Source organism: Leopardus geoffroyi, chromosome A2 (assembly GCF_018350155.1).
Source record: "Leopardus geoffroyi isolate Oge1 chromosome A2, O.geoffroyi_Oge1_pat1.0, whole genome shotgun sequence".
Lineage (NCBI taxonomy): Eukaryota > Metazoa > Chordata > Mammalia > Carnivora > Felidae > Leopardus > Leopardus geoffroyi.
The window spans coordinates 16770876-16794755 of record NC_059331.1 but is presented as its reverse complement, the minus strand read 5'-3'; the positions used below and the strand labels follow the sequence as shown (position 1 = coordinate 16794755).

General features: G+C 45.9%; 1 protein-coding gene across 3 annotated transcripts in view; it reads right to left on the bottom strand.

Moving 5' to 3' along the window:
* The window catches only part of KLHL18 (kelch like family member 18), a 55259-nt gene that overhangs the window by 10507 nt on the left and 20872 nt on the right, over positions 1 to 23880 (bottom strand). For all 3 annotated transcript variants that reach the window (XM_045492709.1, XM_045492710.1, XM_045492711.1), the window contains 5 exons: positions 11793 to 11923; positions 9229 to 9369; positions 4754 to 4952; positions 1776 to 1936; positions 424 to 560 (listed from right to left, as the gene is read on the bottom strand). In XM_045492709.1, the coding sequence (XP_045348665.1) occupies positions 424 to 560; positions 1776 to 1936; positions 4754 to 4952; positions 9229 to 9369; positions 11793 to 11923 (769 nt within the window). The remainder of the gene's footprint in view (positions 1 to 423; positions 561 to 1775; positions 1937 to 4753; positions 4953 to 9228; positions 9370 to 11792; positions 11924 to 23880) is intronic.

The window sequence follows — 23880 nt, the reverse complement described above, 5'->3', positions numbered from 1 at the left end:
CTTGACTGTGTAAGAGCTGCCAACAACATACGGATTCTGAAGCATGTGTGCTTTTCATTGCAGGTAGGAAGTGAAAACAGCATTATTGATAGTGGCAGAACCTGTGTATGTGGAGAATTTTCCTTCTCATGGGGACATGGTCATAGTCTAACTCCAGAGATCCGTATGACCAATGTGATTAGCTTGGTAACAGAACTGGGTGTTTAACTGAATTCTACCCAGGGCTGTATTTAGCTCTGATATTCTGATTCAACGGTATTAACATCTGACATGCTTTAAGTGCAGTACAGTTGTACAAAATCAAGAGGGACCAGGGTGGTGACACACGAGGGAGGGGAACCAGAGGGCCGGGCTAGGTTGTTTGGGTGCCTTTTCGTCCACAAAGTCCAAGACAGGGCGCTGCAAAGAGGAGCTGCAAGATACCTGCTGAGTTGAGGCCCCCCACGGCGTAGATAAGGCCAGTGATGGATGTGCAGCAGCGAGGCCTAGTTCTGAAAGCCGGCAGGTGGGGCCGGCGCTCTGGCATGAGGTGATAGTCCTTTGCTTCGTCTACCAGGTCCCTGGAACAAGGCACAAGATGTTATGACAGGAGGTACTCTCCCCATGTGGTCTACATGTGTATTTCCAATCATGGCTTCCCCACCCGAACTGCAGGGGAAACATGGGAGGAGAAGCCTTCTGGAAGGTTTGGTCTTGAACCCAGGGGAGTCCAGGGGAAACCATACACAGCTATTGAAACATGCTCAAAATTGGAGAGGCAGGGTGAGCAGAGCCCATGTCAGCAGGTGTAATCAAAATGAGTATCTTCTAACAAGCACACACCTGGCAGAAGAACAGGGTGACGGCCACAGCAGTTGGCATTGGGGAGGTTCAACAAGCAGCCTGCATCCTGTCACAACGGAGACCCAGCCCTTCCTATACCTATGGCTCGCACCCTGCAATTCGCTATTGCTCACCTAGACTGTGGCAGCAGAAGCCGACTGCTCCTGGTGGATTTCTCTGCCTCCAGTCCTGCCTCTCCATTCCACCCTCCACACTATAGTCCAAACTGTCTCTGTAAGAACCTCTGATAGCTACCCATTGCCTACAGAATGAAGTTCAAATTTAACAGCACCGTTGAGATTGCTGGTTGCGGGGTCCCACCTACCTGTAGCCACACTTCCACCCCTTGCCAAAACACACCTTCATACTGCTCGCACACAGCCACTGACCTCCCTTGAACCCGCTGGGAATATGACAAGCAGTTTGGAGGAAGGTGAACATTGTTCTTTGCTGCTCTGCTTTTATAATGATCCTCCTAAAGGGCTACCGCCTTCTGAGCTGTTTTGGGAGCTCTGCTGTGCCAGGTCAGCACTGATTTACCCAGGGTAAAAGTTTCAGGTGCCGTAAACATGTCCCCCCACCCACTTGCCCATCACTTAGATGGGCCCAAACCCACCCAAGGCCAGCGCCCTAATGTTTACTGGAGACAGTAAGGAGCCCCAGGGAGTCGCCACCAAGTGAGCTCCTGGAGATGCTAGGAAATCTTCAGGCAGCATGGGGGAGGAAGCCCCTCTGCCTTGATGCTCCCTCATGGCACATTTCTTTGCCCAAGAGGTCAGACTTGGGCTTTTCCGGGCTCTAGACAGAAGACAGATCAATCTGCGTGCTATAAATTAGGACTGATCACTCAATCCTTCCTCCCCTGAGCTGGAACATAAACAGCCTAAGTGGGGCCACGTCCTCTCCTCTGCCTGGACCCCGGCAGCATCCTGTGCAGGCTGATCCTCACTCACCTGCATTTGTGGCAGCAACGCACCATGTCATCCTGCTGCACACGGTCCGACAGGAACTGGGGCCGGCAGAGGGGTAGGCGGATATTGGACAGCAGCTCAGGCAGGCAGGGCCCCCTCTGCTCCCGGTCGTATCTGACCCAGGCCAACGCAGCTTCAAAGACCTGCCGTGGCAGAGATGCAAGCTGTACAGTAACTCCTCTCTCCCCGGGCCGTATCCCCAGGCACCCCACCCAACCACCCTGTCTCCATCCCTCCACTCCCTATATTCAGCCAGTCCCTTGGGTCCATCAATCTTTCCTCCTCCTTGTTTTCTACCTCCCCAAGCTGCCCCATTTGGCCATCTTTTGAAACACAAGCCTCGTGACTATAACAAGCTCCTGGCTTTCATTATACCTTCCTAATGAAAAGCTAGCTGCTGGGGCACCTGGGTGGCTCAGTCAGTGAGCATCCAACTTCAGCTCAGGTCATGATCTCATAGTTCATGGGTTCGAGCCCTGCATTGGGCTCTGTCCTGACAGCCCAGAACCTGGAGCTGCTTTGGATTCTGTCTCCCTGTCTCTCTCTGCCCCTCCCCTGCTCATGCTCTGTCTCTCTCTCTCAAATTAATAAACATTTAAAAAAAGAAGAAGAAAAGAAAAGCTGTCAATGGTTCCTTATTCCTTTCTGCATTCCACCCTGCCTGCTTTCCTCCTTAGCCCCCTCCCCCACCGCCTCCCAGGCTGGCTAGTTCTCTGTTCATACCGCCACCTTCACGTCACCTCCAAGTCCCCTCACCTCCTCTTCTTCTTCTAAACCCACTCCCCTTTTCTTAACGCTGGCTCCAGATCCACGTTCTCTGGAGGTCTCCCTAACAGCTCTAGCCACAAGGGTATGTCCCTCTAAAACCCCTGAAATGTATCACTTGTAACTGAACTGACCCAGGTCACGCTCATTAGTGGAATGGCTAGAGAGGGGCTTGCTCTTGGGACGGAGCTCTTCCCTGTGAATCACAGGGCCCACACGACCATACTCAGGGCCCACTTTCCCCCTGCTTTTCTGACATTAGGGAAATAAGCAGCCTCCTGGAGCCTGGGGCTCCTCCTGCTGAAGCAGAACTTCACGACAGGCCAGGACTCTCCACTGCAAATACCCCAAGCTGCTCTGCCCTGGACTTTGGTTAGTTTCCCAACGAATGAACAGGTGGAGGCCTTGTCGGGTGGTGCTCCCGGTGTCCGCAGGGCCAGATCTAAACACCTCACCCCTGCATTCGAGCCCTCTGCTGTGCAGCCCTCGCCCCACTCTGCTCCAGGTAACATCTACTCCCAGTCCTCTTCAGGCGCTTACACCCACCTCTGCTCACCTAAAGGGTCACCCTTCGCTCCTCTGCTAACACCCTGCACTCCCATTTATTCACATTCTTCTCGACCATTCTGATAAGAGGTCTTCTTTGTCCTTCGAGGACCCTCTGATCATCCAAAGGCTCTGCGTCTTCCATCAATTTCAATCTGCCGGCAGTGACCACCGCCTCCAATCCTTTCTGCTCAGTAACTGATGCCAATGAGCCTTTGACAGTGCTCCCTCTCCCCCAACCTCCCTCTCAGGGCCCCCTGCAGAGCCTGGTTCCTCCCCACTGTCATCCAGCACTGGCTCCATGAGTTATGATGTGGGTGCCCTCAGTGCCCATGCTGAGCCTATCTCCCTTAATCACGCCCACCTGGGAAAAAAGTCTCTACTCTGGTGAGGTCCAGCTCTTTAAGCTCACCCCCACCCGCACTCTGCAGCTGACAGAGCTGGCCCACCCATTCTTTTTTTTTTTTTTTTAAGTTTATCTATTCTTTTTGGTAATCTGTACATGCAGCATGAGGCTCCAACTCACAACCCCAAGATCAAGATGAGTTGCATGCACCTCTGACTCGGCTCAGCCAGGCGCCCTTTGGCCGGCCCATTCTAAATATGTGACTGCTAATCTCATCGGGGCCGCTTCCCACCAAGCCCTCTTCCTTCCTCTAGCTGCATCTCCTTTCCAGCTCCCACAGGGCTGGTGCATGCCTCTTCATCCGACCTCACGTTTTTACTACTCCTCCTGATCCCCATTCTCAGCTGAGAAAACAGAACCAAGCCAGAAGAGAATGTCAATGGAATCTGCCAGCACCTCCCTTCTCACCCCACGCCTCCCCGCTGCCACTGGGTGCGGGGGTTCTTCCTCCTGTGGTGGCGGATGAGAACGGCTGGCACTTCTAACAGGTACACGCCTTGTGCCCTCTGCTCTGCCTCCTCTCATTTACTGAGGACATTGCTCCAGCAGTCATTCTCCCTTTTCTCCTACATCACCAACTCTTCCCTCTCTTCTGGAAAATTTCCACCAGCAGCCAAATGTACCTGTCATTTCTCTCACCTTAAAAAATAAACCAACCCCTCCTGACCTCATACTCCTCCCCAGCGACTGCCCTGGTGCTCTGCTCTCCTTTAGAATAAGATTCTTTCATGGCAGCATTACTTCCAATAGTAAATGCTGGAAATAACCCGAACATCCAATAAGGGATGCGATGTTGATAAGATCAACTGAATGTTAGACACTAACATGGATACAAATGTTCATGAAAGATGTACGTAGAATAATAAAACAAACCCACAATCAACAAGCTGCACACACATCATGATCTTCACTAAAAAAATAACAACTGGGGGCGCCTGGGTGGCTCAGTCGGTTAAGCGTCCGACTTCGGCTCAGGTCATGATCTCGCGGTTCGTGAGTTCAAGCCCCGCGTCGGGCTCTGTGCTGACAGCTCAGAGCCTGGAGCCTGTTTCAGATTCTGTGTCTCCCTCTCTCTCTCTGACCCTCCCCCGTTCATGTGCTGTCCCTGTCTCAAAAGTAAATAAACGTTAAAAAAAAAAAATTAAAAAAAAAAAAACAAAAAACCAACAACTGAAAACAAAGATCAGAAAGAGCAGTAGTCCCGTGTCACCTGCAGACCAGACCGCTGCCCTGCTCTACACACCTGCTCCTCAGATTTTACATTCAGCTCATCCCGAGACACCAGCTCAAGCACGTCTTCCAAGGGCAGGGCCAGGAATTCTTCTGACATGGACACCTCCACAAAGTGCTGGTGGATGAAGCTGTTGGCTGCGTCGTACAGCACCGCGCACATCATCGTCTCAGCAAACTGGCGTACACCCAGGCAATTTTTGGGGTGGAGGCTTTTGGCGTAAGAGAAGATGAAAAGAAACAATTTAGAGGAAGAATGTTCTCTTCGATCATTCTCGGGCTGGTTCCGGGGGGTGGGGTGCTACAGAATGGAAAAAACCCCAGCTTTGCTGGAAACTCCCTGTGTGATCTCAGGGGTGCCTCTCAGCACCTCAACTGTACAGGCTTAAACTTAAGACAGTTTACATCCTCAGAGGGCCCTGCCTCTTGGGCCTCGTGCTCAGTGCGTCTAGGTGGAATGAGCTCTCCGGGAAGTCCCGTGAAGCAGCCCTGAGGAGAGAAGAAGAAAGCACATACTGGAAAACCTGTTTGCTTTCCTTCAGCTGCTGGCATGCTTTGGTGAACATCTACCTCTGTTCCCCAGGAGGGTACTGAGGTTGTAGGATGAGACTTTAAACCACGTGGGGAGACGACTTCTCTAACATTGGGACCCTTCCACTTTTTCATCTTTTTATTTGATCTAAAATCTTATTCTTTTACTTACTTTTTTCATCTTTTTTAAGTAGCAAGAAGCTCTATGGGTCTAATTGTTCAGACGCCCAGAAGCGACAGCAGCAGCTACCACTCAGCACCATCGGTGAGCCCAGTACTTTGCCAGGCCAGAGTCTCCAACCGCACTGCCAAGCAGTAATCGCCTCCATTTTTAGACGGAAAACTGAGGCTCAGAGAAACTAAGAAACGTGCCCACAGCCTTCTACAAGCAAGTGGCGGTGCCGAGGCTGAACCCTCTGTGCGTTCCCGTGGCCCCAAGGCAGACCTGCCCTCACTGGGGCCATCTGGGTAAATCTGGGCCTTGCATGGCACCAGGTGACAGGGGAGGATCCCTCAAGTGCCACTAACAGCCTCACCTGGAAAAAGCCTCACCTGACAACAGCTACCCACCTCCTCAGGCTGTGGCCATGATTAAGCAAGAATGTGGCAAAAGCACTCGGCGTGGTGGCTGGCATGAAGTCAGGGCAGCTGCCTTCATTTTTATAATGGTTTTCTTACTACTGTTGCATCTCAAATGAGCCCAAAGTGGTGTTGAAATCTTAGTGACAGCAGGAGACCCTGGGGGGATGGGGCTTTTCTTATTTTGACTTTGTGACTGAAAATCCATGGAGGGAGAGGGTATGTATCAGAAGGTTTGCTCCCCCCACCCTGCCGCCATGTTGTTTAAAGTTCTAGGCAGAGTTGTACTCACCAACAAGCACCCCTGCCCCTCATCAGCAGACCTGAAGGGCAATCTCAGGAGTCTGGCTTTGGGATAGTCTAAACTCCACAAGATGTTGTTTCCCTTCCAGACTGAACTGGCTCTGTCTGTCCATTGCTTTGGAAACCTACATGCATTTCCACAAAGGCCAGGGAAGCATGAGCACTGAGCAACACTTAGGCAAGGCAGCATGTCCAGTGAGGAACACAGGGCTTAAGATCAGAATGTCAGCTCAGTCATCAAATGTGACTGAATGAGACTTGTGCACATTCCCATCCGCTCCCTCTCAGGCTAGGATTCCTGCGCCTCACCTTTGCCTTTCACTGGCTTGGCATTAAGAACAAAACACATCTTTGGGGCGCCTGGGTGGCGCAGTTGGTTAAGCGTCCGACTTCAGCCAGGTCACGATCTCGCGGTCTGTGAGTTCGAGCCCCACGTCAGGCTCTGGGCTGATGGCTCAGAGCCTGGAGCCTGTTTCCGATTCTGTGCTTCCCTCTCTCTCTGACCCTCCCCCGTTCATGCTCTGTCTCTCTCTGTCCCGAAAATAAATAAACGTTAAAAAAAAAAAAAAAAGAACAAAACACATCTTCAACTGAACTGGGCTTTGACATCTAAAAGGATGGGATGTGGGCAGCCTGCTTGTGAGGCAGCAGGTGGGGAAGGAGGAGGGAATGCTGGCACACAGGGGACGGCCCCGTTCAGGAGCAGGAAGAAGATAAGAGGGAAAAAGAACCCAAAGTGTTGATACAGACGCACATCTTTCAGTGGACACTTCACGACCTCCTTCCTTGCTGGCACAGCTTGTAAGCAAGGAGGCCACAGTAAGATGTAATGCTTTATCAAAGTCAGGAAGCAATGACTTGAATTAAATAACTTACTGGCTTGGTTCACTGATGCATTTGATGTTCTGAGACGAGTATTTTAGAAAATACACAGCTCCAATGCTCACCTAGACACAAGGAGGTCCATACATCTGAAGACTTGGAAAGGGGCCACAAGAAAAAAAATCAACCCCAGTCTCATGAAAGAAAAAAAATCAGGAGAGGCTGAAGACCCAATAGGTGGAGAGACTTCAGGAGAGACTGCTCTAAGAACTCTGACGGCTTTGCAGCTTCTCTGTGCCCTGGCACATCCTGTCTTTTCCACCACTGCTGAGAACGGTTTCTCTCAAGTCATTAGCAATCAAAACTTGAAAATGGAAGGTCCACATGCTTCCATAGGAAGGGGATACATAGGAAGGGGGCAGCTGGGACACCCTAACACACTCTGCAGCCAGGCTCAGGAGAACCACCCCAAGAAACAGAAGCAGTGATGGTAACTACTGGAAAAAAAATAGAAAGCAGGCCAAGCCTCTGGGGCCTGTGTGGAGGAATAAAGACAGGCTTCCCACATCCCATTCTTTTAGATGTCAAAGCCCAGTTTAGTTGAAGGTGTGTTTTTCTTGCAGGGCTGAATGGAAAAATGTCAAAAGACAGACATAACATCAGGCTTTGTGTTTAAGTATGTCTTCCTAAAATGTCACTGATGCATGTAAAAATTCCACTGGTCTAAAAATCACTTTTTAAGCATCTTTTGGACGACACTACTTTATAAAAGAGGCTGGTCCAGTATTGATAGTGATGACCTCAAAAGCCCCTAGGTGGAGCTGCTGTCTCCTTGTGAGAGTGGCCAACCTTCATTCTTTCCAGAGTGCCTAATTAATCATTGAGTTCTGTGGGGACAAAGAGACAAACAAGAGTCTCATCTGTGTCCTTAAAAAGCTCACAAATGAGGGGAGCCTGGGTGACTCAGTCTGTTAAGTGTCTGACTCTTGGTTTCAGCTCAGGTCATGATCTCACGGTTCGTGGGTTCAAGCGCTGCATCTGGCTATGCAGCTGGCAGCACAGAGCCTGCTTAGGATTCTCCTTCTTCACCCCTCCCCCCCCACTCATGCTGTCTCTGTCTCTCCCAAAATAAATAAATAGACAAAAAAAAAAAAGAAGAAGAAGAAGAAGCAGCAGCTCACAAATGAATAGGAAAGACTGTGTGCCCCACACCCCCCGCATTCCGGGGCAAGGTCAGGCGGGGCTCTGGGGCTGTGCTCTCATTATGTGGTCTCCATCTGTAAAACCTGAAACAGACCATCTACCTCATGATGAAACCACTCACTCTGAGCCCAGCAGAGAGCGCCTTGCATGCTAAGCATCATTACCATGGTTATCAAGACTAGGTGCACACACAGCAGTGCTCAGTGACATCCAAGAACACCGCATGGGCAGGACATGGACAGCAGGTGGGGTCCACAGAGCTGCTAAGCGAACTGGTCTGGTGGAGCAGGAATGGGAGGGGGCAGCTCTACAATGCAATGAGGTTCAGGAGGGCAGATCTGAGGTGGGAAGAATGCTGGTTTTCAGGTCAGGGACCTGTGATCATAGAATCTCAGGTAGAAACGTTGTTCTGCTTTCTCCCTGCCTATGTGGAGCCCAGTGCTAACCTGCACCCTCAAGTCTCTAGTGGTGAAGGCGCAGCTTTTACCCTGTGTCTAAGAGCTCTGCCTCCTGAGGGGGAGGAAGAGCCTTCTTATCTGCTCTGTCATCAAAAGGTCATTGCCAAATGCTGGACTTAGGTAAGGATACAGTCCATGATTGCTTCTGGGAGACGGAGGGAGACAGGGAATTCTAGGAGGTGAAATCTGGGTAGGCTCCTCAAGAGATGAAGGGAAAAGAAGCCAAGACATTCAAGGAGGGGGCAGGATCTACACAAAGATGGAGACAGGCTAGGCAACAGGTAGCACTGAACCAATCGGCTTGGTGAGAACAGTCAGCTAAATTAGTGGCTGGTCAAACTGAAGAGAGGACCAGAAGAAGAGGTACATGTCAGGCCAGGGGGAGTGCAGGCGGGGGTACGTAAATCATGTCCCCTCAAATGTTCACCCCAAATAACTGTAAACTACTTGACAGAGATCTGAAGAAAGGTTATTTCTGCAGAGTAAACTCCCTGGCTCACTCTCTTCGGAAAACTCGGCATGCCCCAAAGACTCAACAAATTCACAGGGGATTCCAGGAACGAAATGGGCCAGGTCCATCGCACGACCTCACCGTTCTCGGAGGAACGTGCAGCAGGCGTCTTTGATGCTCTGCAGCTGCAGGAAGCTCGCCCCCATCAGCAACGACTGCACATTTTGTTGGTCAATGGCAAGGTGGCCGTTGTAAGCAAAGTTGATCAGAGCCTCCAGGGCGCTAGAGGAAACAGAAAAGATACTCTTCAGAGATTCTGGCCCTAACCAAGCTGACATGCTGACCTGGAGAATGTGTGGGCTCCTCTCTAAAATCCATTTTGCCCATGCCCTTTGAGAATCCATCTGAAAGGAATAATTACTTCACCAGGAGCCAAAGATACATTCTACTTCTTAAGCTGTCTTTATTGCCTAATTTTATTCAGAAAATTCTGAAAAAAGAAAGCAAGTGCCCATTATCTTACTACTGAATGAGTCAACAGTGGTTATTTTTCTAGGTTCATTTTCAATTCCCATTTGCCTGCATGTAGAGATGGTATGGATATAATCATGTAATACTTATCAACTCCTTTCCCATGTTGCTATACTGTCCCCATGTTTATCATTTTTAGTGACTGCTATATAGTATTTCAACACATAAACAAGCTATAATTTATTTCCTTTATTAGTAGGCAAAATAGCTCATAGCATTCATTGTATTGCAATCATAAATAATGTTTCTTATTATTTCTTCGAGATAAATTTCCAGAATGAGATTCCAACAAATTTTTTTGCCTTTCTATTCCCACTGAGCATGAAATCCAAATTCTGTTTCTAGGGCCTTATGTGGTCTGACCCCTCTCCAGCTCTCTGACCTCATCACCTTCTACTCTTAGCCCTCACTCCATTCCAATATGCCAAACATACTCTCACCGCAGGGCCTTTGCATTGGCTGCTCCTCTATTTGGAGGTCTCTTTCCCCAGATGGCTCACTCCCTCACTTTAATTAAGGTCTCAGCTCAAATGTCACCTCATCACAGAAGCCTTCCCTGATCACCCTGGAACAGCACAGAAGCCCACCTTCATTTGCTTTACTTTTCTCATATCACTTTCACTTGCCAGCCATGTGACACATGTGCATGTTTATTGCCAGATGCTCACGACTAGAAAGCTGGTACAATAAGAGGTGCTGTCTTCTCAGTGCTATTCCTCAGTGTCTACAGCAGCACACATAACAGGTGCTCAGTCTACCTCTTTTAAATGAAGCACGTGTGCTGTGCGTGGTGATGAGCACAGCTCCTTCAGACACAGACCTGAGAGAAGAGAGTGCATAACTGCCTTTGCACACCCACTTCTGTGTCTTTCCTTAGAGGGAGCTGGCCTGAGATTTCTGCCTTGCACTGGGTATATAAATCCTCCCCATGTGCTGGGGCAGATCACCTTCAATCAGTCAGAGCGTACTACAGTTTCCTGGCTCCCTTACCCCTTCTTTCCATCACTGTGAGATTAAGAAGGTAGGCAACAAATGACAGGTTACTGGCTGACGTTTTAGAGTCCCTGTTTTGTTTATTATTTCTCCTCTAACGAGAATGTCATGGCTCTGAGTCACCCTGTGTGTTTTGTTCGCTACTGCATTTCCAGATCTCAGTGCCAGGCACATAGTAGGTGTGCAGCGGGCCCCTGGATACAGCCTAGGTTATAAACATACATTCTCAGTTCATAGACTTGCATAGAATCAGTCACATAAACATCCATTTCCCTTTCGAGGCCCAAAAAGGCATACTATGGGATATGTTTACATAAAGTCTGCATGCAGTAATCAGGAAAGTATTTCCATGTAGAGGGTCCAGTAGTAAGCGACTCTACATGTAAGGACAACTTTAAGTAAGTGCCTAAATGGCATGATTTCAGGGGTTATGGTACTGCCTCCCGCCCCCAAAAATTCATCTAGCGCAAATTCATCTAGTGGCAGTACTGACATTTGAGGCCAATAACTGTTTGCTAGGAAGGGCTGTGTTGGACAGTGGAAGAAATTTAGAGGGGATCACTTTTGGGCCTGACCTCTTTGGACATCAATGTTCTCAACCATCAAATAATCACAATTTTGCCATCTTCTGAATCTGTGTTGTCTCAATAGAGTAGTCACCAGTCACACGTGGCTATTTAAAAACTATATTAATTACAATTAAATTTAAAACATTTTAAATTCAGCTCCTTTATCCCACTAGTTAAAATTCAAGTGCTCAGTAGCTATGTATGGCTAGTAGCTACCACTGTAGAGAGTACAAACGCAGGAAGTTCTGATGGATAACACTTCTAGACTGGTAAGGAGGGTAATGAATGAAGACACTTATTTGAAAAACTGTTTTGCCAGCTACAATGGCTGGCACAAAAAAGCACACAGAATAGTATTCCAGCACCTTGTACCCAATCCTAGTTATAAAAAATACCTTGGTCTAGTTCCTATTAAATGTGTTACTCTAATAGAGTAAAAACGCATCAGAAAAACTCTCCTCAATTTAACCCTGTCTCGGGCCACTGGGCAGAGGTTCTAACTGGTTTACCAAATCACCTACTGTGTGCGCACAGCTGCGCTAGATGCCGCATCCCGCTGCAGGCCCCCCAGTGGCACTGCAGGCTGTGAGACCTAGCGGAGACATGGAGTACCTTGGGTCCATTCCTTGCATTACAATCTCATCCTGCTTGCACTCCATCATGTCATTTGTAAACATAGCGTGGAAGTACGGGATTGAGGCCGCTAGGACGATCCGGTGGGCACTGAATTTGTGGTCCCCAATCTGTGGGCAGAGTGAAATATAAACAGAGACACTGAGGAATGCACATCCAAAATCCAAACTGCCCCTTCCCCCGCTTAAGCCTCTGCCCCTTGCAATGGTACTGGAGGCATCCCAGTACATGAGAGCTGAGCCTGTCATAGAGACCCTGAGATTTTCAATTCAACACACTCAGTTATAGTAGAAGAATGTAAGCAATACATCTTAATGAGGTATTAAAATGGTTAAAAAATTAGAAGCCTGAATGCTTCCAGTGGTAGCTTTTACTTATATGGCAGTCTCACTGCACTGTTCCCAACTCCCCGCCAACTCAAACACCTGATTTCTCATGTTATCCTGACCCCGATTAAAGGCAGATGGAATTGACAAACTGTCCAAGAATCCTAGAGCTCCTGACAGCAGGCTCAAGAAGGGTAAATACACAGTGACAGGAAGAGATAAGGAGAAACAAGACCAGACTTGAATAGGGGCACATGTGGGGATGAAGGACAAAGCAAGCATTGTGGGCACAAATGTTGGGGGTTCCTGGGACAACAACCAGCTCAAATGGCTGGTGCTGTGTACTGGCAGGGGCTCTGCATGGCCCACAAGGCTCAGGCCACACAGGGACAGAGACTCTCTCCAAAGTGTGTCAAACCCTCACTAAGGAGGCACATCCTTAGCCTGGGGAGTCCTATAAAGAGCTTTCCAACTATCTGTCAAAAGGATAGTCTTTTTCACAAGCTTTGCCATTTATAGCTTCAAACCACATAAACATTTCCACTTAAGAACTTTCTAGTCTTCAGAAAGAACAGTGTCCCCCCCACCATCCCTGCCCAGTTCCACATTAGAGAAATGCCAGAGCATCTCATTACCCAATGCTCTTCCCCGGGTCACATTTACTTAAGGGTTCTAGTTCAAGTTCTGTCACTATGGCCTCTTTTGCACCACTTTAGGTTTATTATCCGGAAGCTGTTCTTTAAGATCACACCATCTTCCAAACACCGAAGGGGCCTCACTGATTCAGATTCTATGAGTTCCTCGCATAATCCATGTGTTGCTCTCCTACTGGTGTTCAGGGGCATTAAATGGCTGTGTGCTCTGGGGCGGGGGTCAGAAATGAAAAAAAAAAAAAAAAGGAAATACTTCTTTTTTTTCTTTAAGTTTACTTATTTATTTTAAGAGAGAGCACGTGGGACGGGGCAGGGGCACAGAAAGAATCCCAAGCAGGCTCTGCAGGGTCAGTGCAGAGCCCGATACAGGGCTCAAACTCCCGAACTGGGAGATCATGACCTGAGCTGAAGTTGGATGCTTAACCTACTAAACCATCCAGATGCCCCTGGAAATATTTCTTAAAGTTGTTCTACAAGGTTTTTCACACCAGCAGCTTCTGGTTCCCTGATTCCTGCTCTCAGGGGCAACTTCTTTCTTCTGGTATTTATCTCACCTTTCTTTCTTTTTTTTTTTTTTCAATTTTTTTTTTTTTTAATTTTTTTTTTCAATGTTTATTTATTTTTGGGACAGAGAGAGACAGAGCATGAATGGGGGAGGGGCAGAGAGAGAGGGAGACACAGAATCGGAAACAGGCTCCAGGCTCTGAGCCATCAGCCCAGAGCCTGACGCGGGGCTCGAACTCACGGACCGCGAGATCGTGACCTGGCTGAAGTCGGACGCTTAACCGACTGCGCCACCCAGGCGCCCCTTTTTTTCCAATTTTTAATGTTTATTTACTTTTGAGAGAGACAGAATGTAAGCAGAGGAGGGTCAGAGAGAGAGGGAGACACAAAATCCGAAGCAGGCTCCAGGCTCTGAGCTGTCAGCACAGAGCCCAACGTGGGGCTCAAACTCACGAAACATGAGATCATGCCCTGAGCCGAAGTCCAACCCTTAACCAAATGAGCCACCCAGGCGCCCCTATCTCACCTTTCTAAGTAATGTCCTTATAATAGTTCCTGAGTTTTCACTTCTAGTTATTACTTGTGGCAGCCTAACTACAAACAGCCCCCCGTGATCCCTGCCTCCTGGTACTCACACCCTTGTGCTGTCCCTCCTACACTGTCTCAGGGTTGGCTTGTCTGGCTGGGCCACATGTACTTCTGAGCATTTGGTGATAAAGTCGGGGCAGGGTTGAGGGGGGAGTGTTCCCCACAACCCTCTCCTCAGGTGTAATAATTTACTAAAATGGCTCACAGAACTCAGAGAAAATGGATTGCATACTGTTACTGGTGTAATCATAAAGGGATACATCATAAAGGGACAGTGTAAAGGGATACAAAAGAACAGCCAGATGAAGAGGTACATAGGGCAAAGTCTAGATGGGTCCTGAGCACAGGAGCTTCTGTCCTTATGTGTGCCACTCTCCTCACACATGGCTACCTTCACTAAGCTGGAAGGTTCCCAGGGGTCAAAGGGTGGGACTGAAATTCCAACCCTCTAATCACATGGTTGCCTCCTCTGGGAACCAGCCCCCATCCTGAAGCTATCTAGGGGCCCACAAAGAGTCACCTTATTAGCATAAACTCAGGTGTGGCTGAAAGAGATTTGTAATGAATAACAAAGGACACTCCTATCACTCAGGAAATTCCAAGGGTTTTAGAAGTTTTTGTGTCAGGAACTGGGAACAAAGACCAAATATTATAACAAAAGATGCTTTTATCACCCCTATTCAGGAAATTCCAAGGGTTTGAGGAGCTCTGTGCCAGAAACCAGGGAAAAAGACCAAATACATATTCTTATTATATCAGAATATCATAGGGCATATGCACAATATGTTTGAAAATGTCTTTATTAGCCTTAAACCTGGGTGACAGTTTAGCTGGCTATAAAATTCTAAGTTGGGAATATATTTTTCTATCAGAATTCTGAAGGCATTGCTCCAATGTCTTCTACTTTGTTGCTTTTGAGGAATTTAATGCCCTTCTGAACACTAACCCTCAGTATGTGACTGCTCTCTCTAGAAGCTTTTAGTACTTTCTCTTTATTCTCAGAGTTCTGAATCTAACAGGATTATACCTTGCTGTTGGTGTCCTTTATTCAGCGTGCTTTATCAATCTACAGATTTGATTCTAGTTCTTGGAATACTTTTCCATCCTATTTCTTTGATAATTTCCTCCTATTGTCTATTTTTTCTTTTCCAAAATTTATATTAGTCGGATGTTAGGCCTCTTGGAATGTGCCTATATTTAAAAAAAAATTTTTTTTAATGTTTATTTTTGAGGGGGGAGGGGCAAGGGGCAGAGAGAGAGGGAGATACAGAATCCAAAGCAGGCTCCAGGCCCTGAGCTGTCAGCATAGAGCCCGACATGGGGCTCAAACCTATGAACCGCGAGATCATGACCCAAGCCAAAGTCAGATGCTCAACTGACTGAGCCACTGAGGCGCCCCATGTTTTTTTCACCTGTTCCCCATTTTCCATCTCTTTCATTTGGTCAGTCTCCTGGGAATCTTCTTCAACTTTATCTTTCAGTATTTCTGTGTTGTAGCTTTTTATAAGGCTATGGTGTATTTTTAATTTCCAAGAGGCACTTCTTGTTTTCTGAAGGTCTCCCCCATCCAGCTTTTTACTGAAAGAATCTTATTCGTCTTTCACAAATGCAGTATTTTCTCTAACCTCTCTCAATATTATAGTTAGGGGCACCTAGGTGGCTTAGTTGGTTAAGTGTCTGACTCTAGACTTCAGCCCAAGTCATGATCTCATGGCCATGAGATCAAGCCCTGTGTGGGCTCTGCACCACTGGCGCGGAACCTGCTTGGGATTCTCACTCTCTCTTCCCCTTCTCCATGCTCTCTCTTTTCTGAGACTCTCAAAATAAATAAATAACCTTTTTTTAAAATGTTAATTTTTTTTCTTCTTTTTCTCCTCTTCCTCCCTGCTTTTACTGTTATTCCTCTGAGTTCTTTTCTCCCCCATTTGTTTTGGTCTCTGTCTTTTATGTTAGAGGCTTGCTTTAAATGCCTCATGACAGTGGCTATCTGCTGATACTTTAAAAAAATTTTTTTTTTAATGTTTAAATTTTGAGAGAGAGATAGAGTGTGAGCAAGGGAGGGGCAGAGAGAGAGAGGGAGACACAGAATCTGAAGCAGGCTCCAGGCTCTGAGCTGTCAGCACAGAGCCTGACATGGGGCTCAAACCCACGAACCGTGAAATCATAACCTGAACCAAAGTCAGATGCTCAACCGACTGAGCCAACCAGGCACCCCTAACTGCTGATATTTTTAGAAACTGTTTGAAAGTTCTGTGTGGGAGAACTAGGCTTATCAACTTGTGGACGTCACATTGGTGACCAAGCAAGACCCTGCCATTCTGAGGACCCCTAAAGATAGTATCTTTGGAACTTTTTCTCTGTGGCAAACTTTATCAGAGATGGATCTTCCAATCTCTTGGATGGGAGTGCCTGCCTGCAGATATTCTGAAAAGTAGGTTAGAGAGGTGATGGTCCTACCATTCACTATTTAGACCTCTGCCTTAAAGCCTTTATTTTCAGTTTTGCACCATATTCCATCCCCTCTTCTATCCTTGGTATGCTTCTGGTTCAATATGTAAGACTGAAATTCTGGTCTCCTGGGAGAGTGGGGGAGGAGTTGTAGGCAACTAATTGCTTTTCACACAGACTTTCAACTAATCTTCCTGTTTTCAGTATTTTGTTTCTCCAATTCTGGAACTATTCCAGGGTTCTGCATTACAAATCCTCTTTCTTCTTAGTCTCTCCCCCCGGCAGGCACTTTCAGTTCCTCTGGCCCTCAAAGCTCACCACACTTCCTACTTTCTGGTGTCAACATTCCATTGACCTCTCATCTACTGATACCTCTTCTCCCTCTTACTATCATTTTAATGGGATTACAGCAGAGCACGAGGGTTAAAATGTGTGTTCAATTAGCTGTGTTAAACTGCCATGCATTTATTTTTCATCTGGGAAGTAGACAGAAGACAAAAGAATAAATGGTACATGCATAAACTAGGTGACCTGGTTTCCCCAAAAAGCTCAGGTAAAGAGAAGGCAGGCCTATCTTGGGATACATTAGCCAGATTACAACTGAACTCTGTATTTTGTTAAAGGGGACAACAAATTTGTCTTTATCCAGAAGAGGGAGACCAAGCTGGGAGAAGGTCTGGAAGCTACATCTTAAGAGGAATGGCTAAAGGATAGCCCATTTGTAAAAGATAATTTGGGAGGGGGGACACAGCAGCTGTCCTCAAACCCTAGAAGGGCCATCACATGGATGAGGGCAGATCCAGAAATGACAGGGAGGCAGATTTTAGTTTATTACAAAGAATAAGGTCCTATCACCTAAGAATGTTTAGGGCGGTTCTTCACCAGTCCCAAACCTATTAAGGGATCTTCCAATTCTATAATCCTAAGATACCACATTTTTGTGAAAAGCTTTAAAAAACCCAAATACTCTCATTTATAATCTCAGTTTTAAAAAATCACTTAAACAATGAGATGATCAGGGGTGCCTGTCTGGGTAGTTCAGTCGGGTGAATGACCAACTCTTGATTTTGGCTCAGGTCATGATTCCACGGCCATGGGATCAAGCCCCCTCAGGGCTGTGTGCTGAGTGTGAGCCTGCTTAAGATTCTCTCTCTCTCTCCCTCTGCTTCTCTCTGCAGCTTGTGCACACTTTCTTTAAAAAAAAAAAAAAAAAAAAGGAAAAGAAAGAGAGACAGAGATAGAGAGAGATGATCATTTACTGAATTCCTTTTTGTTAAGTACCCATTATGCATTATTTTCTCATTTTGGCCCTCATAGCAACCTGTGCATTAAGTAGCTACTGTGAATTCCATTTTGTAAAAGAGGAAACGAAGATTTAGAAGTTAAATAACTTGCCTGAAAATTAAGTAGCTATTATGTAAAAGAGAAGGAATTATGCTTGAGCTGTTTACTAGTGGAGTTTGAGAGGGACCCAGTAAATAAACACCTCCTCCCAGCTCAAGTTCTCAGCCATGTGGGAAATTTTTTAAATAATAAAAAAACCTACACATGATAAAAAAAAATTAGATAGAACTAAACACACATATACATACCAGTGAATAAAAGTAAAGCTGGGGGAATCTGAGTAAGAGTGTTGAATTACATCAATGTCAAAATCTTAGTTGTGATGTTGTACTGAAGTTTTGTAAGATTACCATGGGGGAAACTGGGTAAAGGGTAAACAGGATCTCCCTGTTATTATTTCCTCTTTTTACTTATTTTTATCTTATAGAGAGACAGCATGCATGGGGGAGGGGGCACAAGGAGAGGGAGGGAGAGTGGGGGAGAGTGGGGGAGAGGGAGCAAGGGAGAGGGGGAGAGGGGGAGGGAGGGAGGGAGGGAGGGGGAGGGAGAGAGAGGGAGAGAGAGGGAGAGAGAGAGAGAGAGAGAGAGAGAGAGAGAGAGAGAGAATCTTAAGCAGGTACCACGCTCAGTATGGAGCTTCATGTGGGACTCCATCCCATGACCCTGGGATCATGACCTGAGCTGAAATCAAGAGTTGGACGCTCAACCGAATGAGCCACCCAGGCGCCCTGCACTGTTATTATTTCAAATAACTACATCCAAATCTACAATTATCTCAAAATAAAAAGTTCATTAAAAAAAAAAAAAAAGGAATAAAGCAAGGGTGCTTTGGTGGCACCATTAGAATGGAATCAGACCATTAATTTAAAGTATTGGAAAGAGCTAGGTTCCAAGTCCAAGCTAGGGCAGAAGGAAAAAAGTAAATATGTGGTATAATGAAACATTCTGAACTGAAAGAGTTAAATGCATGACCACATATGGAGCTGCCTGGGTTGGATCAGGATATCAGGTCTCTGTGCACACAGCACACACCTAGTGCCTGTGCTCACACTACTCCTAGTAAGCGCATGGATCAACACCAGCCACTTAACTGCTCTGGAATGGTATGCGATGACTATCATCTACAAAGCAAATTAGGGGCAATCCCAGGACTCCTTAGGTACATAAGTGTGCTTCTGAGAAAAAAACACCAATTCCAACTGAAAACCCAAACAACTTCCACTAAAACTGCAGCAAAGACTCGGCACTCAGGCCATCTGGCTTCTACAAAGAGTGGAATCAGAACCTCTTTCTAAGCAGGGGCTCTGCACAGTAGGATCTGAAGAGACTGAAGCTCACCTATAGAGTTCCTCTGTATGGTTTTTTTTTTGTTTTTTTTTTTTAATTATGAAGCCCCTGTAACTTATAATGTCTGTTAATAGCTTTGTTGGGAAAATTAAGAGCTAATGGGGTTAAATGAAGGGGAACAAGGTAAGGGTAACGTAAATCTACATGTGTTGCAACTCCTCTATACTTGGTTTTAAAAATCATGAACACACTATTCCGTCGATAGTTGTTAAAAATCAAAGTGGCCTCCATGATGCAAGTACAGATATGAAAAGGAAAGTGATGTGACGTGAAGCTGGAAAAGTAGATAGGGCACTCAGAAATTCTACATTTTACTTTAAGAGTGTTAGGAAACCAGGAAACAGTACAAGGAAGGGTCTCTAAGGCCATGGAGCCATTCTCTGCAGGCAGAGCACGAACTGGGAGCTGCCATTCACTTAGATGAGAAATGACACAGAAGGGCTATGTTAGGGGTAGAAGATGGAGTCAAGTTTGGGACAAGCTGCCACTGAGTGCCTGGGAGGCATCTGAACAGATACCATGTAGTAAGTGGATGGCTACATCTGGAACACAGAGAGATGGAGTCTAGGCTCAAATGACACTTTTTGGAGTTGTCAGTGTAGAGACAAGAAGAGGTCACTGAGGGAGAGAGCTTAGAGTGCAAAGAGGGTATAAGAAGCCTTGTGGAACTCTGACAGTCAAAGCCTACCTACTGGGGACGCATCTGCAAGGCAACAGAAGGAAACTACAGGAAGGAAAAGAAGAGAAGCAAGGAGCTGCCTGAAGGAAGAGAAGAGCGTGGGGGCAGCGGTGGCTCATGATGCCATGTAACCATAATACATGGCCATGTGACACAAACGTGCAAGCTAGAAGGCCCAGCCCGTGCTAGCAAGGTCACTTCATACAGGCCTCCTCCATGTTTGGCTTCTCAACTTATGAGATCATCCCTATTCATTTGACTTCTCAAGAGTTTTTAAGAAGATCAAATAGAAAGATGTACAAATAGAAAGATACTGCGAACGTCATTCGACCAAATCAGCAGGGTCACTCCAAATTCCTGAAGTTCTAGTGGGAAAAAAGTGTTGCCCTGTGCAGATCATGCTGATGTTACTGCCAATCCTGAGTCTTGTTGGAGGAATGGATCTGTGCTGATTTGTCCCAGCTTGGCCACCAATGGGACATGACTCAAGGGCATATTTGCAAACCTGATGTTGGTGCTCCACAACAGTAAATAGATGAATAAATCAATGACTAGATGGATGGGCTCTGGAGCAGATTGAAGCTATTTAGCTTTTTCTGAGCAGAGCCTCAGAATTGCAACATTGGTCTTATTAAATCAAGTGATAGGTAATACATGTGAAAATACCCTAGCACACTGCCAGGCACTTAGCAGAGATTTAACAAAAGTTTGTTTTTACACCCAGCTGAGAGTAACAGCCATAGAAGGCTAAGATATAAATAACTAAAATCCTCACAAGTTCAGTCTGATTCATAGAGGTTAAACCTTGAGTTTTAGAGCCAGCTCTACTACAGATATAAGCAAGCTGCCCAATCCTCCTATGTTTTGCTTCTAGGTTGGACTGCATTTCCAGGTAGGATTACTACTTAATGCTGGTATAGCGAGGAATACAGTAAAAACAAACAAACAAATAAAAAAAAAACCCTAAAAAACACATTAAAATTCTCAAGAGAAGCACTATAAATACTGGTAAATGTTACTGTGACCAACCACTCTATTAGAAAGTACAGCGCAGTATTAAAGGTCAAAATATTTACCAATCGCTTTATCTGATCATCCCAAGGGAGACAGCACAAGCCATATGGTACATACAAACCGTGCCAACTTCCAGGCCAGCTGTTCTCTTTCTGTGTGACCAAGGCAAATCTCTTCCCTTCACCCCTGAGCCTCAGTTTCTTCATCTGTAAATAAGGGACTCTAACTGGATCGGGTGTCTCAATAGGTAGTAACTGTATTAATAACAGCCATCTAACACGAATTCAGTAAAGCTTTGCTTTTTGCTCATGATGGTACCTACATACGTTTGAAAAGTAATTACGCCCACCTCTTAAATGTACCATTTATCTGGCTGACAGACTGGTGCACATTTGGATATGAGAGCCCCTGGCAATAACTCTGCTGAGTCCCTGTGGCACAGGAACCTCTTCACCAGAGGTTAGTAGAATCTGAGACTATAAGCAAAAAGAACCAGAAGACCTGAGCACCTCATCATTTACCTAAATTTTGACTTGCTTTAACACACACACACACACACACACACACACACACACACACATGCATTCACACCTAGCTTCCATTTTTTTCCTTGGAAAGACTGGGAAATTTTCCATTCACAGCCCTGCTTTGGTGGTATCTTTAGATCAACAAGGATAGTGTAGCATGACACCACAAATTCTGTTTCCTATCAACAGACAGGTGGGGCTCAAGATTCAACCAGCTGCTTATCCAAGCAGGAAAAGCAGCAGGGCAAAATCTGAGTTGGGAGTAATCTGAGACAGGTGTTCCCAAAGAAAGCAAAAGATATGCCCAGAATAGATTTCCCTTTGATGGAAAGCATTTTGATACTTTTGCTCCTACCTTCAAACATCTCACAAGGAACATAAATAAAACACTAAGGGAACAGTTTAAGTGCCCAGCCTGTGCAGACAGATTACCCTTGGGATAAGTGGGATTTAAGACTAAGCTTTTAGGCAGTCACCAGAGACGCTGAAAGTGCATAAGTGGTAATCCATGATTTTACTGAGGCACAAATTTGAATCATAAAGGCTATGCAGGAAGCTGGTGCGTGAGAATGTGTCTACAAAATGGAAATGTAGTAGGGATGGATTAATCTCTAAAATTCCTTTAGGCTAGAAAATCAATCATTATAAATCCTTTAAGACAGATAGCATATCATTGTAGATAAGAGCAAGCACTCTGGAGCTAGAATACCTGGGTTCAGATCCAGGTTCTGCCATTTGCTAGCTGTGTGACTCTGGGCTAGTCACTCAACCTCTCTGTGCCTCAATTCACACATCTGCAAAATGTTATTAAACAGTACCTTTCTTGGGGCGCCTGGGTGGCTCAGTCAGTTAAGCGTCCAACTTTGGCTGAGGTCATGATCTTGCGGTTCGTGAGTTTAAGCCCCACGTCAGGCTCTGGGCTATCAGCTCAGAGCCTGGAGCCTACTTTGGATTTTGTGTCTCCCTCTCTCTCTGCCCCTCCCCTGTTCACACTCTGTCTCTCTCAAAAACAAATAAACATTAAAAAAAAATTTAAACAGTACCTTTTTCCTGGGGTTAATTGTGAGGATTAAATTAATCTCTGTAAGGCATTTAAAATAGTGCATGGCACATATTAAGTGCAATATAACTGTTAAATAAATGTCCTCAAATATAAGACTGTATAGAAGTTTTCTTAACTATTTATTTATTTATTTATTTTGAGAGAAAGAGAAAGAGAGAGAGAAAGCACGAGTCAGGGAGGGGCAGAAAGACAGGGAGAGAGAGAGAATCCCAAGTAGGCTTCGCACTACCAACACAGAACCTGATGCAGGGCTTGAACTCACAAATAGTGAGATCAAGACCTGAGCCAAAGTTGATGCTTCACCAACTAAGCCACCCAGGTGCCCCATTTTTTAATAAATATTTTATTTTTAAGTAAACACCCAAAACGTTTATTTTAAGTAAACACCCAAAACGTAGGGCTCAAACCAAGATCCAGAGTCCTTTGCTCCCAGCCAATAGAAGTTATTTTTAAGATCTTTAGAGAAGGGGTCAGCAAACTATAGTCTATGGGCCCAAATCTGGCCTGCCTCTTGTTTTTGTGTGGCCCATGAGCTAAGTGTAGTTTTTCACATTAAAAAAAAAAAATTTTTTTTAATGTTTATTTATTTTTGACAGAGAGAGACCGAGCGTGAGTGGGGGAGGGGCAGAGAGAGAGGAAGACACAGAATCAGAAGCAGGCTCCAGGCTCCGAGCTGTCAGCACAGAGCCCAACGCGGGGCTCGAACTCACGGACCACGAGATCATGACCTGAGCCACAGTCGGATGCCCAACCAACTGAGCCACCCAGGCGCCCCATTCACATTTTTATATATTTGGGGGGGGGGAATCAAAAGGAGACTAATATGACATGTGAGAATTATATGAAATCCAAATTTCAGTGTCCACATACAGTTTTATTGGAACACAGACATGTCCATACAATCTCAAAGTTGAGTAGCTATGACAGTGACCATTGGCCTACAAAGCCAAAAATATTTACTGTTTGGACCTTTATAGAAAAAGTTTGCAAGGGATGCCTGGGTGGCTCAGTTGGTTAAGCATCTGACTTCAGTTCAGGTCATGATCTCACAGTTCGTGAGTTCGAGTCCCATGTCAGGCTCTGTGCTGTCAGCTCAGAGCCCAGAGCTTGCTTCAGATTCTGTGTCTCCCCCTCTCTCTGCCCCTCCCTTGGCTTGTGCTCTGTCCCTCTCTCTCTCTTAAAAATAAATAAACATTAAAAAAAAATAATAATAAAAAAAAGTTTGCTAATTTCTGCTTTAGAGTCACAGGGAACACATATTATGAAGAGGGACGTGAATACATTCTCTAGAAAGGAGAAGATACCGATTGTAACTTAAGAACCCCCTCACCTTACATCACACCTGATTTGCTGGTATTCACAGACTCACTGAACCAGTATGAACTGTCTGCACTTTGTGGAATTCAACACTGAGATAAACAGTATCTTATACAAAATGCTCCTTTTAAAAAAGGAAATGAGCTAAGCCAGATATAGAAGCATTCACACTTGAGCCATTAATGGCCTGTTATGGGCCTACTCACCACCAATGTCATTTTTTTTTTAAACTTCAGTTTCTTAATCATAGTTACACA